Source organism: Typha latifolia, chromosome 11 (assembly GCF_019914945.1).
Source record: "Typha latifolia isolate L0001 chromosome 11, TyphaL0001v2, whole genome shotgun sequence".
In the NCBI taxonomy this organism is placed as follows: Eukaryota; Viridiplantae; Streptophyta; class Magnoliopsida; order Poales; family Typhaceae; genus Typha; species Typha latifolia.
The window spans coordinates 6,801,023-6,816,621 of NC_133096.1; the positions used below are offsets into that span (position 1 = coordinate 6,801,023).

The 15,599-nt window shown below is 40.7% G+C and overlaps 3 protein-coding genes across 7 annotated transcripts; all 3 read left to right on the top strand.

Moving 5' to 3' along the window:
• LOC140798263 (putative disease resistance protein RGA4) lies at window positions 1-6,186 on the top strand. 5 transcript variants are annotated; one of them, XM_073152065.1, is made up of 2 exons: window positions 1-3,868; window positions 5,703-6,186. In XM_073152065.1, exon 1 carries the CDS (start codon window positions 157-159, stop codon window positions 3,769-3,771), a length of 3,615 nt encoding a protein of 1,204 aa, XP_073008166.1. In that variant the 5' UTR covers window positions 1-156; the 3' UTR covers window positions 3,772-3,868; window positions 5,703-6,186. The 5 variants fall into 5 exon arrangements, with proteins under 5 accessions (XP_073008166.1, XP_073008165.1, XP_073008163.1 ...); XM_073152064.1 differs by having other exon boundaries at window positions 5,727-6,186; XM_073152062.1 differs by lacking the exon at window positions 5,703-6,186 and adding an exon at window positions 4,052-5,248.
• Window positions 6,187-8,106: 1,920 nt separating this feature from the next.
• LOC140797994 (putative disease resistance protein At1g50180) lies at window positions 8,107-9,005 on the top strand. The gene has a single exon (XM_073151713.1). It carries the CDS (start codon window positions 8,322-8,324, stop codon window positions 9,003-9,005), a length of 684 nt encoding a protein of 227 aa, XP_073007814.1. The 5' UTR covers window positions 8,107-8,321.
• A 20-nt stretch (window positions 9,006-9,025) lies between these two features.
• On the top strand, window positions 9,026-11,983 carry LOC140797755 (putative disease resistance protein RGA3). The gene has a single exon (XM_073151400.1). It carries the CDS (start codon window positions 9,026-9,028, stop codon window positions 11,981-11,983), a length of 2,958 nt encoding a protein of 985 aa, XP_073007501.1.
• The last annotated feature ends 3,616 nt before the right edge of the window (window positions 11,984-15,599 follow it).

Sequence of the window (15,599 nt, forward strand, 5' to 3'; positions counted from 1 at the left end):
GGCCATCCTTGCTCCGTGTACAACAATTGTAGATATTTCCTCGCCACCTGAAGAGTGTAGGCGTACAACCCACGTCTTCTATTGGAATCTCTGGGCTCTCTCTACTCAGTCCTCTCCCTCAAGCATTGAATTCACCCAGCTGCTTGCGAGAAGGAGATGGAGATGTTTGGATCTGCAGTCGTGGGTGAGTTGGTCAACAAAGCCGCCTCCTTCTTGTCCGGCAGTTACGAGATGGAAGAAGGCGTCAAAGACAAGCTGGAGCGGTTGGAGGGGTTGCTCATCAAGATCCAGAGTGCAGTGGAGGCGGCGGAGGGGCGGCAGATCAAGAACACGTGGCTACTCCGATGGTTGCGGAGGCTCAAAGACGCGGCCTATCAGGCTGACGACGTCCTCGACACCTTCGAGTACCGAATCCTCGAACAGAAAGCCAACGGCGACGAGGTGAGTAGCTCCTTGGCCTCCTCCGCTTCTAATGTCGCCAAACGTATGCGTACTGCCGCCAGGAGCTTGTTTTCTTGTGACGAGGACGTCAAGGAGCTGAGCAATGTCGTGGAGAATTTTGAAAGAATTGCAGCTGGTGTGGGGAATTTCGTTCAACTGTTACAACTGGATGGGTGCTCCAAGAAATCGGAGTTGCCCACCAACAGTCGCATCACTAGCTCGTTGCTGCCCGAAGAACCGATTGGTCGAGAGGAAGAGAAGGAGAGAATCATCAACCTTGTGCTGCAATCAGAAATTAATGCAGTTGGAAATGTTTCTGTCATTCCGATTCTCGGAATCGGAGGAGTTGGAAAGACTACTCTTGCCCAGCTCGTGTGCGAAGATGAGAGGGTGAAGCAGCACTTCTCTCCAATTCCAATTATGTGGGTATGCGTTTCAGATAGCTTTGATGTGGTCAGGCTTACAAGAGAGATCCTCGAGCAAGCCGACAGTAATTTTAAGCCTGGAGATATCGAGAATTTCAACCGTCTACAAGTGAATCTTAAAGAGAAGCTAAGATCACAGAGGTTCCTACTTGTCCTTGATGACGTCTGGAATGAGAACGAGAGGAATGTCTGGGAGAAGCTTCGCACTCCTCTGTTACACGGGAAAGAGGGAAGCAAGATAATTGTTACGAGTAGACTACAGAAGGTTGCGGCATTGATGGGCACGGTGGATCCAATCATATTAGACGGATTACCAGAGGATGAGTACTGGTGTTTCTTTACAAAGTGTGCTTTCGGTGTTGCTGACCCTGAGGAGCATCCAAGATTAGTAGCTACAGGGAAAGAGATAGCAAAGAGGCTGAAGGGATCACCATTGGCTGCAAAGACTCTGGGTGCGCTATTGAAAGATAATCTGAATGAAGAACACTGGCAGAGCATCTTGAAAAGCGATATCTGGGAGTTAGAGCAGGGGGAGGATGATATTATGCCAGTTCTAAGGTTGAGTTATCGGCACCTACCCGTACACCTACAGAGGTGCTTTGCATATTGTAGCATGTTCCCAAAAGATTGGATATTCAAACCTGATGATCTGATATACATGTGGATAGCAGAAGGTTTTATTTATAGCAACACACAGAAGAAGAAGATGATCGAGGATCTAGGAAGCGACTATTTTGATGATTTGATATCAAAGGCATTCTTCGAACCTCATAGGCATTCTAAGGCCTACAAGATACATGATTTGTTGCATGATTTGGCAGAATCTGTTTCAAATGATATCTGTTGTAGGATCGACAGTGATGAGCCAATGAAAATTCCAGACAGTGTTCGTCATTTATCTGTGATGACTACTAATCTAGCTGGACTTACCGAGTACTCATCGGTACTAAAGCACTTACGGACGTTAAATTTCCTATTCAAGAGCAAGTCAGATCTGAATGCTGCTGATCTTCGTGAAGTGCTGGAAAAACTGAAAAGCATTCGTGTGCTTAATCTTGTCAATTGTCACATGGAAGAACTGCCTATATCCACATGCAACTTAATGCATCTAAGATACCTGAATCTCAGCAACACAGGAATCAAAGTACTACCGGATCAATTGTGTAGATATTACCATCTAGAAAGGCTGATTCTTACGGTATTGAAGCTTGATGGAGTACCGGCGAGCATGGACAAACTAAACAACTTGCGCCATCTTATTGAAGATCAAGATCATTGGAAGAGCGATTCTAATTCTGCAATAATCTCTAAGATATCCAGCGTAAGTAAATTGACTTGTCTTGATAAATTAAATGGCTTCTATGTAGGGAAGACGACAGGTTTTGAGATTGGACAGTTAAAAAACCTAAGCGAGCTCAGAGGATCTCTTCAGATAATGAACCTTGAGAATGTGGGAAGTAAGGAAGAAGCCATGGAAGCTAGGTTAAGTTGCAAAAGAAATGTTGTTACCTTGGAGTTGGCATGGTGTGACGCCCAAGGAAGTGCAAGATGTGAGGTCACGGAGGAAGTATTGGAAGGCCTGCAACCGCATCCTCATCTCAAAGAACTTACGATTGTTGGCTACAATGGAATCCGGTCCCCGAGCTGGCTGATGGAAAACTATTATTTAAAGAACTTAGTAAGCCTTGAGCTCCATGGCTGCAGGAAGTGGAAAGAGCTCCCACCTCTCGGACAACTTCCGTCACTCGAGGATCTTTGGCTAATTAATATGCATGCAATAGACGGAGTTGGCTGTGAGTTCTATGGTTCGGGTGTCGTTAAAGGATTTCCATCACTGGAAGTATTGTGCATAGTTGACTTTCCAGCATTAAAGGAGTGGTGTGCAAGCAAGGATGACCAATTGTTTCCCCGTCTTCACACAGTCAAAATCAAAGATTGCTCCAAACTGAGGGCACTTCCTTCCCTCCCACGTACAGTGAAAAATCTATTACTATTGAGAGTAGGAATAACCCTTCTCCCAGCATTTCAAAAACCGAAATCTCCACTATCGGCATTCCCCTCGTCCTCGTCTTCACCTTCTTCATCGTCATTCCTATCTCATTTGATTATCTTCAACTGTCCAAATCTGAAAAATGTTGACGAATGGTCCAAAGAAGAAGGGGAGAAATTAAGTCAGTTGTCATTTCTACGCACTAATTATCCTAGCATCTATCTCCTACCTCCATCGCTAGATTGTTTATGGATCTTTGATAGTGGTATCGAAGATGTGAAATTATCCATGTCTCTACAACATGCCTTACCCTCATTAACATGGCTAAATATAGGGAGGTGTCCATATATTACAACCCTTCCATCGGTTGATGTCCTGCACCACTTAACCAAGCTCCACTATCTGAACATTTCTGATTGTGGAGAGCTGAGGTCAATTGGAGGTCTGCGAGCTCTAATCTCCCTACGTCAATTAGAAGTTTCTCGTTGTCCAAAGCTCACCTCTTTGGCGGCTGTTCAAATTGAACAGGCAGAGCAAGGAGAGGTTGGCTTTTCATCAGTTTCCAATCTCAATCAACTACAGATTGACAACCCCTTGCTGCTCAAGGTGCTACTAAGCAGAGAAGGTCTCACTTCCCTCGTACATCTGACTGTCAAAGGTGCAAATGAGATCACGACCTTCACCACTGAGATGGAGGAGGCATTTCAATACCTCACCTCCATCCGGAATCTAAGTTTTGAAGATTGCAATAGTCTCCAATCCTTGCCGGCGTGTTTGAAGTACGTCTCGTTGGAAGGTTTATCGATAAGAAATTGCCCCAACTTCCAATCATTTTTGGGCAAGGAGGCGCTGCCACCGAGTCTCCGATTCTTACGTGTAGAGAAATGCCATCCGGCTTTGAAGGAGCGTTACTGAGAGGGTGGGCCTGATCGGCACACCATCGATCACATCGGTTGCGTCTCTATCGATGACTAATTGAGGAGGAATTTCGAACTTTCGATGGCTTAACAAGGTACTCACCCTATGCCACTCTTTAATCCTCCCTGATTAATTATGCTATATATTTGTATTACTATATTAATTCTTGCTGGTCTTTAAAGAACCTTAAATAGCTTATGTTTGTTCTGCTAATTTCTATTGTTCTAATTGCTCACTTTCTTACTTCCTTGTTAATGCTCCTGGCATTGGAAAAAAGAAAAAACCATTGCAGATTGCTCAAAGTATATATATGTATCAGGGGAAAGAAAAGGATAGACAAGACCGAGGCTTATTCATGTTTATGTCCTATAATGAATGCTGAGGTCAATGAAGAATAGCAACCGAGATCTGATGCAAATTCAATCAAATCTAATTTATACCTTATACTCACAATTGAATGTCTCCGTTAAGAGAGCCTACATGCTTAAAACTAATCTCTCCAAAGCTTTTAATAGGATGTGGTGGTTCTTCATCACCGATTGCCTCAAGCTCCACGGGACATCGGATCACTTCATCAAGGTGATCTTTGAGTGCATTTTAACATCATCTTTAGCCATTAAGATCAATGGAGAAGCGGATGGATACTTTACCCCGTCGAGAGGGCTGCGCCAACGCTGCCCTCTCACTTTACTTATTTATCCTCGGCCCAAATACTCTCTCCTTTATGTTGGAAGATGGGATAACAAACAAAACCTTGGCTGGCATAAGAATCTTTATAGTAGAGGTGTAAACGAGCCAAGCTTGAGCAAGTTGAGCCTAGCTCGGCTCAGCTTGAGAGGGTTCTTTTTCTAGCTCAAGTTTGATTCAAGTTGGAAAAGTTAGCTCAGCTTGACTTGGGCCCAGCTTGATGAAGCTCAATAGCTCATGAGCTAGTGAAGAAGACGGGTTTGAAGCTTCGATGGGAGATGGACCATGTAGGTTCTCTAGAGCATGGTCTGGACAGAACCGCATAGGAATGCTTTTCGACATAATCTCTGTAAAATTCACAAACTGCATTCCACCATGAGTGTTTACAAAGTTTAGTGAAGATGGGTTTGGTGGTGATAACCGACGGCAGCTTGGAGATGGAGATGGGTTTCAGTGAAGATGGGTTTGGTGGTGGAGGTGGAGATGAATTTCGGTAGTGAAGAAGGTTTGGGGAGATGAAGTTTAGAGTGTAGGGTTTGTTCTTTATTTATATAGATCATATCAACTGTTCGAGTGTAGGGTTTGTTCTTTACTCTTCGTCTTCTCATATATGAGTTGTGCTCTAGGCTTATATATTTGTATATTCTTTTTTTTATTTTTGGTTATTTATTTATGTGTGCAAGAAAATTTGGCTTAGTTTTTCTTCCTCTTTACACTTGTATGTTGAATTGCAATACCTGAGTGACTATGCAGGGATTAATGGTAGTATTAGGTCATGATATTTGGATGGTTGGAGGCTTGGAACAATATTTTTGTTTTCTTTTGTTAAAAACTTAAAGTTTGTATAAACTGTAAATTTAAACTTATGTCGTATTTATGATGGGTTATTGTTAGAATTTGTAGTTGTATTGGAGCATAGAGTATCATTTTTGTGTTAAATTAAATTTAAAGTTGCATTATATTTTTGCGTTGTATAAATTTTTTATTAATGTTAATCATGTCATGCTATCGTATTATCATATTGTGTTAATATTTTACATATACACGACATATTTATTAAATGGACTGCACAGGTCGAATCGTGTTGTTACGTTTGTGTATATCAAAATTGACTTATTTAATAATCAGATCCCATTCTGTCTCGAGTTTCACAAAAATTATATATCAAAAAACAATTAATTTGTTAAATCTCTCTCTCTCTCTCTCTCTCTCTCTCTCTCTCTCTCTCTCTCTAATTCAAGGATGATCTGTAACGATCTATCTAGGCTCCATCTGTCGCAATAAGTTATCAATTTCACTTCAACGGAAGGATTATTTGTTGGCCCATCAAGCATTGTCAAGTATTCCCATTGCAAAAATTTCCTGCAATTGGAGCTGCTGCAGGCTATCTCTAAAAATTTTTACGTGGCACCCAGCTAGTTGAATCCCAGATAGCTCATATCTTAATGGATGGACCATCGCGAGACTGTTGGTGCAATGAATTCAACAAAAACAGAGGCTTATTCATGTTTATGTCCAATAATGCTGAGGTCAAGGAAGAATAGCAACCTCTTGCTTGGCGTATCTGATGCTGCAACATTGAGTTCCATTTTGTAAGTGTTGCTAGAGTACAATTCTGTAACATGATCGTCTAGCAAAGATCCTTTCTGAAACAGACATGAGGGAGGACATGTAAGGGTAATCTAGAAACTAATTTATGTCTACTAAAAATTGCTTCTGCTTTCAGTTTATGTCTTTCTTTTCTGCATATTATCGACATAGTTTTCTTATATTTAAGTATCCTCTAGATTATAACCTTCAAAACTTCTGCTGCAACATTCCAGAGGCATTTGGTTCCTTGTATTTACCCAGAGAAATAAAATGACTTGTTTGGTTGGTTATATTTCATAATATTTAATATATTTGTTAAACAAGTGTTTGTTTCAGTGTATTAATGATTTGTATGGTATTTTGTTTGATAATGTTGAGCTTGTATTGTGAAAACATTGTTTGGTGATGTCGTAGTTATATCATGGTTAGTACCATGGATCAGATCAGATAAAAAATGAGAAGTGGGATTAGACTCTAAACTTCTGTCAATGACTAAAAGCCTATTAAAATGTTCTAAAATCATATGCCTGGATAAACTTTAGCCTTCTGACGTGATCTCTGTTAGTGCCTACTGAAAATGATGATTTAGGTTCACAAATTTCTAAACTATATCCTGAAAACTTATTGTTCTCTTGCCTTCTTCCTTGGTGAGATCAGAATTGTTGCTTCCTGTCAGAGTGTCCTTCAATAGAAATAAATCTTCCCAGCACTTCCATGTAAGACTGATTAATGGGAAGTTACCTCAGAATGCATTATAAGGGCAATATCCATTTCATACAATGATTGGCCCACTTTAAGATTCTCTTTTAATGGGTTATTTTCTTTGGAAGGTCTATATTATAGAAAGCTTGCCAGATATGAAACTTTTTGCATGTCAGAACAAAAAAGACGAGCTCTTCCATAAACAGGGAAGAGATTAGATCAATTCTAACCAGTACAATGTGATTAAACATAGTTTGTATGTCTGACTTTATTGTACTTGAAGGCCCATGATAAATCCCTAGATGAGAAGTTTCTTATCTTTCTTATCTTTCTCCTTTCTTTAGATTATTCCCATGTCTAGAGTCCTAAGATGCATGAGGCTAAGCTGCAACCAGGAAGATAGAATTCTAAGCCAGCCAGGTTGCCTTGGGATGTGTTAATCTTAAAAGTCATATATTCTTTGGCTAGCTTTTGGCTTGTTACAGATTGATGCCAGGTTTATTACTTATCACAAACTCTGTCAGTCTGCTCTAGATGACTCATAATTCTCAAAAGAATAAAAATAAATTTATTTAGTTACTTTGTAAAAGACAAATTCAAGTTATTTCAGAAATAAATTTATTTAGACTCATTTTATTTTTCTCTCTCCTCTCTCACCTTTTAAATTTAGTTAGAGATAAATTGATGATTGAGTACTGAAAATGTTAGTGGTCTATAACCAAGTTCAAGAGTTTTTGTTAGCCTCAAACAAAATAGCACCTACAGTGATCTGCATAAACTAAGGCAAAAGTTGTTTAGCCCCTTACATTAAGCTGTAGAGTTGAAACCAGGGTGTTTCTAAAGAAATCGCCATGAGTTGTACTCGAGAAGGATTTGCCATATGAGAAAGGATACCAATTAAACTTGTATATAGGTGCAAAACTACGAAGGATCACTCTCTCTATTCTCTCTCTTTCTCCCTATTAAGAAAGATGATTAGCTCACTGGCTCTTATCTTATCTCGCATTAATCAATTTCTTCCAGCCTAGCTCACACCTAATCCAAGTTTGGGGACAACAGTATAGTCTGTGATAGAGAAATGGTAAGCATCTGTCACTCAGTCACGATTGCCACCATACATGCTTAAAAATAGCGTCTTCTTAGACTAACCCCTTCTCCTGTTGTCAAATTATAAAGGATGATGCCTCTTTCAGCTCCAGGGCATATCACCAGCTTTCTGACTGCCCTTGTTTGTATGGCAATCCAAGGATACTTTAACATATCTCTATGTCAGTTTCGTTTTTTTTTTTTTTTAAAAATCGTTCCGGCCTTTATTGTAATATACGAATAAATCTCGGTCTTACAGAGATTTCACGCAAATGGCTCTGGCTCGGCATCATGATTTTTGCAGTGATAATAGATTAGTTTCTTGCAAACTCCCACCCACCATATTGGATAATTTAATTGATTGTAGGGTGGGTTCTCCTACATACAGCTCTTACTATATAGGCCTTCTATATCTGCAACCTCCTCTTTGACTGCTCTCTTGAAGAATTAAGGGGAGATCGGCACAAACTGCATGCAAGGAGATGGCGGAGATGTTGGGGTCTGCTCTGGTAGGTGTGTTAGTGAAGAAAATCGCCTCCTTCTTGAGCGGCAACTACGAGATGCAAAAGGGCGTCAAAGACAAGCTAGAGAGACTGGACGAACTGCTCATGATGATCCAGAGTGCAGTGGAGGCAGCGGAGGGGCGGCAGATCGTGAACCCGTGGCTGCTCCGATGGCTGCGCGGGCTCAAGGAAGCGGCCTACGATGCTGACGACGTGATCGACACCTTCGATTATCGAATCCTCGAGGAGAAAGCAAACAACGACGACGACAAGGTGAGTAGCTCCTTCGCCTCCTCTTCTTCCAATGCCGCCAAGCGTATGCGTACAGCCGCCAGGTGCTTGTTTTCTTGTGATGAGGATGTCAAGGAGCTGAGCAGCGTCGTTGAGAAGTTAGAAAGAGTTGCTGCTGATCTGGGGGACTTCCTTAAAGTGCTAGAGATGGATGGCAGCTCCAAGAAGCTGGAGATCACCAACAGGCGCATCACAAGCTCGTCGCTGCGGAAGAACCAATCGGTCGGGACGAGGAGAAAGAGCAGATCATCAGCCTTCTGCAACAACCAGAATCTGGTGATGTTGGAAATGTTTCTATCATTCCCATTCTTGGTATTGGAGGAGTTGGCAAGACTACTCTTGCGCAGTTCGTGTGCAAAGATGAGAGGGTGAAGCAGCGTTTCTCTCTAATTATGTGGGTATGTGTCTCAGAAAGCTTCAATGCTGTCAGGCTTACCAGAGAGATCCTGGAGCAATCAGCCCCTGATTCCACTCCTGCAGACACCGAGAATCTCAACGGTCTACAAGTGATCCTCAAAGAGAAGCTAAGATCGGAGAGGTTTCTGCTCATCCTTGATGATGTTTGGAATGAGAATGAGAGGACGGTGTGGGAGAAGCTTCGCGCTCCTCTGTTATGCGGCAAAGAGGGGAGTAAGATAATTGTTACGAGTAGACTAGAAAAGGTTGCAATATTGTTGGGTACGATGGGCCCAATCGGATTGCACGGGTTACCGGAGGACAAGTACTGGTCTTTCTTTAAAAAGTGTGCATTCGGTGCTGCGCACCCCGAGGAGCATCTAAGATTACAAGCAATAGGGAAAGAGATAGCAAAGAGGCTAAAGGGATCACCTTTGGCTGCAAAGACCGTGGGTGCGCTTCTGAAAGATGACCTGAACGACGAACACTGGAAGAAGATCTTGAAGAGTGACATCTGGGAATTGGAGCAAGGCCAGGATGATATTATGCCAGTTCTCAGGTTGAGTTACCATCACCTTCCCATTCACCTGCAGAGGTGTTTTGCATTCTGTAGTATATTCCCAAAAGATTGGAGGATCGATAATGATGATCTGATATACATGTGGATAGCAGAGGGTCTTATTCGTAGTAACAGAAAGAAGAGACTGGAGGATATTGGAAGATACTATATCGATGATTTGATATCCAAAGCATTCTTTGAACAATCCACAACTTTAGGCTGCAAGGTACAAATACATGATTTATTGCATGATTTGGCAGAATCTGTTACAAAAGATGTCTGTCTTAGAATCGGTGGTGATGAGCCAGGTAAAATCCCAGACAGTGTTCGTCATTTATCTGTCAGGATTACTAATATAGCTGGACTTACCAAATACTCATCTATATTAAAGCACTTGCGTACCCTAAACTTCCTCTTTAATCGCAAGTCGGATATTGATGTCACTGATCTTTGTGAAGTACTGGAAAAGCTGAAGAGCATTCGCATTCTTAATCTTGCTAATTGTCATTTGGAAGCACTGCCCATATTTACATACGACTTGATGCATCTAAGATACATGAATCTCTCTAACACAGGACTCAAGGTACTACCGGATCAATTGTGTAGATTCTACCATCTAGAAATGCTGATTCTTAAGGGATCGGAGCTTGATAGACTACCGAGGAACATGAACAAACTAATCAACTTGCGCCATCTCGTCGAAGATCAGAAAAGGACTCAATGGGGACTTTTTCCAGATGAAAAAGATGAACCAGATAAACCATTAGTCTCCATGATATCTGGCATAAGTAAATTGGCTTGTCTCCAAGAATTGCAAATTTTCAGCGTAGAAAAGATGCAAGGCTTTGAGGTTGGACAGTTAAAAACCTTGAGCGAGCTCGGAGGATCCCTTTGTATAAAAAATCTTGAGAATGTGGGAGGTAAGGAGGAAGCTGGCGAAGCTAGGTTAAGCAGCAAAAGAAATGTTCTTAAGTTGGAGTTATCATGGTGTGACACCGAACGGGATATGAGATATGAGGCAGAGGAGGAGGTACTGGAAGGCCTGCAACCACATCGGCATCTCAGAGAACTCAAGATTGTTGGCTATAATGGAACAGAGTCCCCAAGTTGGCTAATAGAAAACCATCATTTAAAGAACCTAGTAATGCTTGTGCTCCATGGCTGCCAGAAGTGGAAAGAGCTCCCACCTCTCGGACAACTTCCATCACTCGAGAGACTTGGATTACGTGAGATGCATGCGATACAAGGAGTTGGTTGTGGGTTCCATGGTTCCGGCGCCGTCAGAGGATTTCCATCACTGGAGACATTACTGATAGACGACTTCCCAGAATTGAAGGAGTGGTGCGCAATGGATGACGACGACCAATTGTTTCCCCGTCTTCGATCGCTTGAAATCACAAATTGCTCCAAACTGATGGCCCTTCCTTCCCTCCCACCCACAGTGAGGTATATAGAAATTAAGAGTGTGGGATTAATCCTTCTCCCAGCGTTTCGAAGACCGACATTTCCATCGCCAGCAGCATGTCTATATCAATTGTGTCTCACAGAATCTCCGAATCTAAAGAATATTGATGAATGGTCCGAACGAGAACGGGAGAGCGTAAGCCATTTGAAAATACTATCCATTAGTTGCTGTCCTAGCGTCTACCTCTTGCCTCCATCGCTAGAATGTTTATGGATCAGTGATAGTGGCATCGAAGATGTGAAGTTATCCGCGTGTCTGCAATGTCACCTACCCTCACTAACATGGTTTAGGATAAAGAGGTGTCCACATATTACAACTCTCCCCTCCGCTGATGTACTGCAACACTTGACCAATCTCTGCTCTGTTTACCTTGGAGATTGTGGAGAGCTGAGGTCAATTGGAGGTCTACGAGCCCTTGTCTCCCTTGAACATTTAGAAGTTTCCGGATGTCCGAAGCTCACCTCTTCGGCGGCTGATCAAGTTGAACAGTTGGTGGAAGAAGAGGAGGGCATGTCATCAAATTCAAATCTCCAACTGTACGTCGACGAGCCCTTGCTACTCAAGGTGCTACTCGGCAGAGGACTCAGCTCCCTTAGATATCTGTCAATCAAAGGAGCAAAAGAGCTCGCAACCTTCAATGCTGGGATGGAGGCGGCATTTCGACATCTCACCTCCCTTCATAGTCTAACCTTTGAAGATTGCAATAGTCTCCAATGCCTGCCGGTATGTCTGAAGTACCTTTCTTTCAGCAGATTAGAGATAACCGACTGCCCAAACATCCAAACACTTCCGAGCAACGTGGAGCTGCCGACGAGTCTCGAATATTTATATGTAAGGAAATGTCATCCGGCTTTGAAGGAGCGGTACAGAGAAGGCGGGCCTGAGCGGCAAACTATCGCTCATATTCCTATAATCGATATCTATGACTAATTTAAGAGAAAAATCTAACGTTTGATGGCTTAACGAGGTATAAATGTTACGCCACCTGCCAATCATCCCTGCTTAATTATACTCTGCTTCTGCATTATTATTCTAATTCTTGTTGATCCTTGAATGATAAGCTGTGATTGTTTATTTTTCATACTTGCTAATCTAGTCCTCCTCTTGTAAAGAAAAATTGCAGCTTCGCCAGAGTATATATCTATCCTGGGGAAAGAAACGTGGATATGATGCTGTAATCTTATTCCTTTCTTTGCTTTCTCTGAGTTTTGTGTCAATAGAACACAATAGTTGCAGTATTTTCAAGTAAGACTGCTCAATTCTTGGTTACCTCAAATTGCATTCAAGGGATCCACATTACCCAAGTTATGATACCTTCCACGTAGACTAGTTGCTTTAGCAGCAGAGTTGCTTTGTGACATTAATGTTGAAGTCATCTATTCTCCTATTTAGCTTTTTTTTCCCTTTATCACCAAAGATTACAATTTGAGTTATGAGAAGCGTCATGTTTGTAAAACTACTCTACATTCAACTATTTATTCTACCGTTTGAATAGGGTATTCGAACACACTCTAGGCCCGTGCGAACGCACCTTGCAGCCATTCACACCTTGCACATATAAAGACCTTGTATTAGCTGTTCAAACTCACTCTACAGGTGTTCACATATATAGAGATAACATTAACACATAAAGAGGTTTATATTTGGTCGTTCACAGCGTTCACATTTAAAGTCACTCTGTTCGAATACATTCGGGCTCCGTTCGAACACACCTACATAATTTGTAATGTTTAGAATTATGTGAGACCTGATTTTACTTAGATTTAACTTTATATCTAAAAGGTATTTATCTTATCTCTAAGAGAATCCGTGGAGAATCTTTAAAGAAATATTTATCTTATCTCTAAAAATATTTATCTTATCTATAAGAAGTATATAAATGGTTTTTATACCGTAAAGTATTAAATTGGATATCATCTTTTAGAGAAGCTGCCAATCAATATTGAAATCATCTTTTGGAGGCCATTGAAGATTACTTCTGTGTTTTAGACGAAACGTGCTGAATCATTCTCACATCTCAACGCATCTATATCTAATATAAAAGAACTACGTCTCGAGGTTCACTGAGATGAAAGGATCAACCTCGAGGGTCACTGAGATGAAATGATTAACCTCGAGAGTCACTGAGGTTTACTGAGGTTTAGAAATCTATTACAGAAAGCAGCGTGTCGCGAAGTTTAGCAAGCAAGATTTATACAGATTAAGTCATGGGGATCAACGGGTGATCTATAAGCTTCTTGTTAATTGCTACATGTTTTAATAATTGATTTCAATTCGAGTTTAGATTCGTGATTTTTTACCCAATTTAGGATTTTTCCATGTAAAAACTTTTGTACTTGCAATTATCTTTTTCACGCTTTAGTTTCTGCATATTATTATCGGTAGCGTGACAGATTCTATTTCTTAGGGCGTTTCTTATGTTTTTTAATTAGTATAAGAGCATACCTAAGAATTCACATAAGTTTTAATTTTTTCATGCACTATGTTAGTTGTTATTAATTTACTTTTAACCAACAACATTTTTCTTAGAATAAAAGATGGAAGATTTAAAATAATTTAAACATGTTCCTGTGTTTAGATCATCTAAAATGAACATATACATAAGCTGCATGAAGGTTTCATTGAAGAATCTTAAATCAAATGGTCTTTTTTAGGGAAGATGTTCGAACATCTCTAAGAATTTTTGAAAATACAAAGGTAAATACTTCAATACCTGCATAAAAATAATAATTATGATCTGACGGTTGTAATAGCCGGTTTTCTCAACCAATGCAACGATCACCTCCTCCACCACCTCTCCTACAGCCACCCTCCAGACCCTAACCCCTAATCTCGAGTAGGTGATCCACTACCCACTCCAGAACAGTCGTTCTTTCCTTTCTTTAGTGCTAACTCTTGTCATTTGATCGCAAAGGTGAGGGTTCTGCAGGTTAGATGGAAGGCAGCCGGCATCTTGGGACTCGTCGGATTCCTAGCTGCTGCCATGGCTGGAATACGATAATGACAAAGATGATGGAGAGAGTATTAGGGACATCCTGGATGATCTGACTTGAGTTGCCATCCGTGGAGAAGATGAAGGCGAAGCCAAAGTTAGAACTAGTGGAGGAGTATGAGATTAGCATATGAATAATCAAGCTAGTTCATTGATAGCAAGATTCTATTTTATTCAGTACCTCTTAAGATTAGCATTTATTTCCATTGATAGCAAAACATTTTTTTTTAACCTTTACTAAGGGTGGAAATCTATTATGATCTTACCACGGGAGTCGAATCAGTTTGGTTCAGTCGAGTCGAGTCAACTTGAGTTAGTTAATTAGTTTTATCTTATTATTTTAAATTTTAAATAAATCAAATAATTCGTATTTATCTTTTTACGAGTAGATCATAGCCGTAGAAATATCATGATCTTCCAAATCCTAGCCATCTTTCTCCACCAGCAACCACCCTATCTTACGGTCCTCCACCACCATCCTTGGCCGTCCGCCACCTTCCGACGACCGTCGCAACATCAGTTATTTACCGTTCTGCCCTATTTTGACTTTGCTCTACTATTTCATTTATAATATTTCATCTCACGTCGGATTCTTATGGAACTAGAACTATTGGAACCGTAACTCATAAAGTATCACAATTTTCTTATGTCCAAATCTGATTCGTAGCAAAATCAGATGTCTTAGCTCTTGCATCTGCTTGAGGATTAGAACATCTCAAGGCAGTTTAAAAAGAGATACTAGTCTAGTACTCTGGACATAGGCCTTTGAATTTCTTACCAGCCAAGTGGCATGTTGTTTCTGATTAGCTCGGTTCATATTTTCTTCTCCTGCAGTTTTTTCGATAAATTTGATAAAAGAGTACTTCCTTTACTACAAATAAATAAATTTGTAGGTTTCTTCTATTCTTTACTTCCTTTACTCCTCTACTTTAAATTTGATAAAAGACTACTTCCTTTATCCCCACCGGGTTTCTGGTTTACTGGCTGGCCTTTTTCATTCTTGTCTGGTTAAGAGGGCTCTGATCGTAGCCCCAAAGAAACTTCTCAGTCATTAGATGAAGGAGCTATCGGTTGTGGACCTCAGTGGGAAGATCAGAGAGTGAGATCTATCTCATTTACAAGTCTTCAAATGACTGGACTGACTGCTGTTATTTATTTGACTTTTTTTTAATCCTCTTATGCAGCTACTCTGGAGTGAATGTAAACGCTCACAACTATGAACTTTAATGTACTCTCAAGGTCTTAGTTTGGTTTCCTTGATATGAACTTCCTTTTTTTCTTTCCAGACATGCTGTAATATATTCATTGACATTATTCACTTGATATAAGGTCTCAGTTGAAAATTTTGTACAATGCTTTAAATTGATGACCTTTTCCTTCTCTTGTACATGAGACTTTCTCCAGTGAAATTAAGCTGATATTTAACACCTTGCAGTCTTTTATAGGAAGGTGGTATTCTTCTTATCACACATGATGTTGTTCGAAACAACTATAAAGCAATAAGAGATGACTGGCACACTAAGTCTGATGGAATTGAAGAAGAAATTATATGGA

Coding starts and splice junctions, on each gene's coding strand:
- LOC140798263 (XM_073152065.1), top strand. CDS start 157: ATGGAGATGTTTGGATCTGCAGTCGTGGGTGAGTTGGTCAACAAAGCC.
- LOC140797994 (XM_073151713.1), top strand. CDS start 8,322: ATGGCGGAGATGTTGGGGTCTGCTCTGGTAGGTGTGTTAGTGAAGAAA.
- LOC140797755 (XM_073151400.1), top strand. CDS start 9,026: ATGTGGGTATGTGTCTCAGAAAGCTTCAATGCTGTCAGGCTTACCAGA.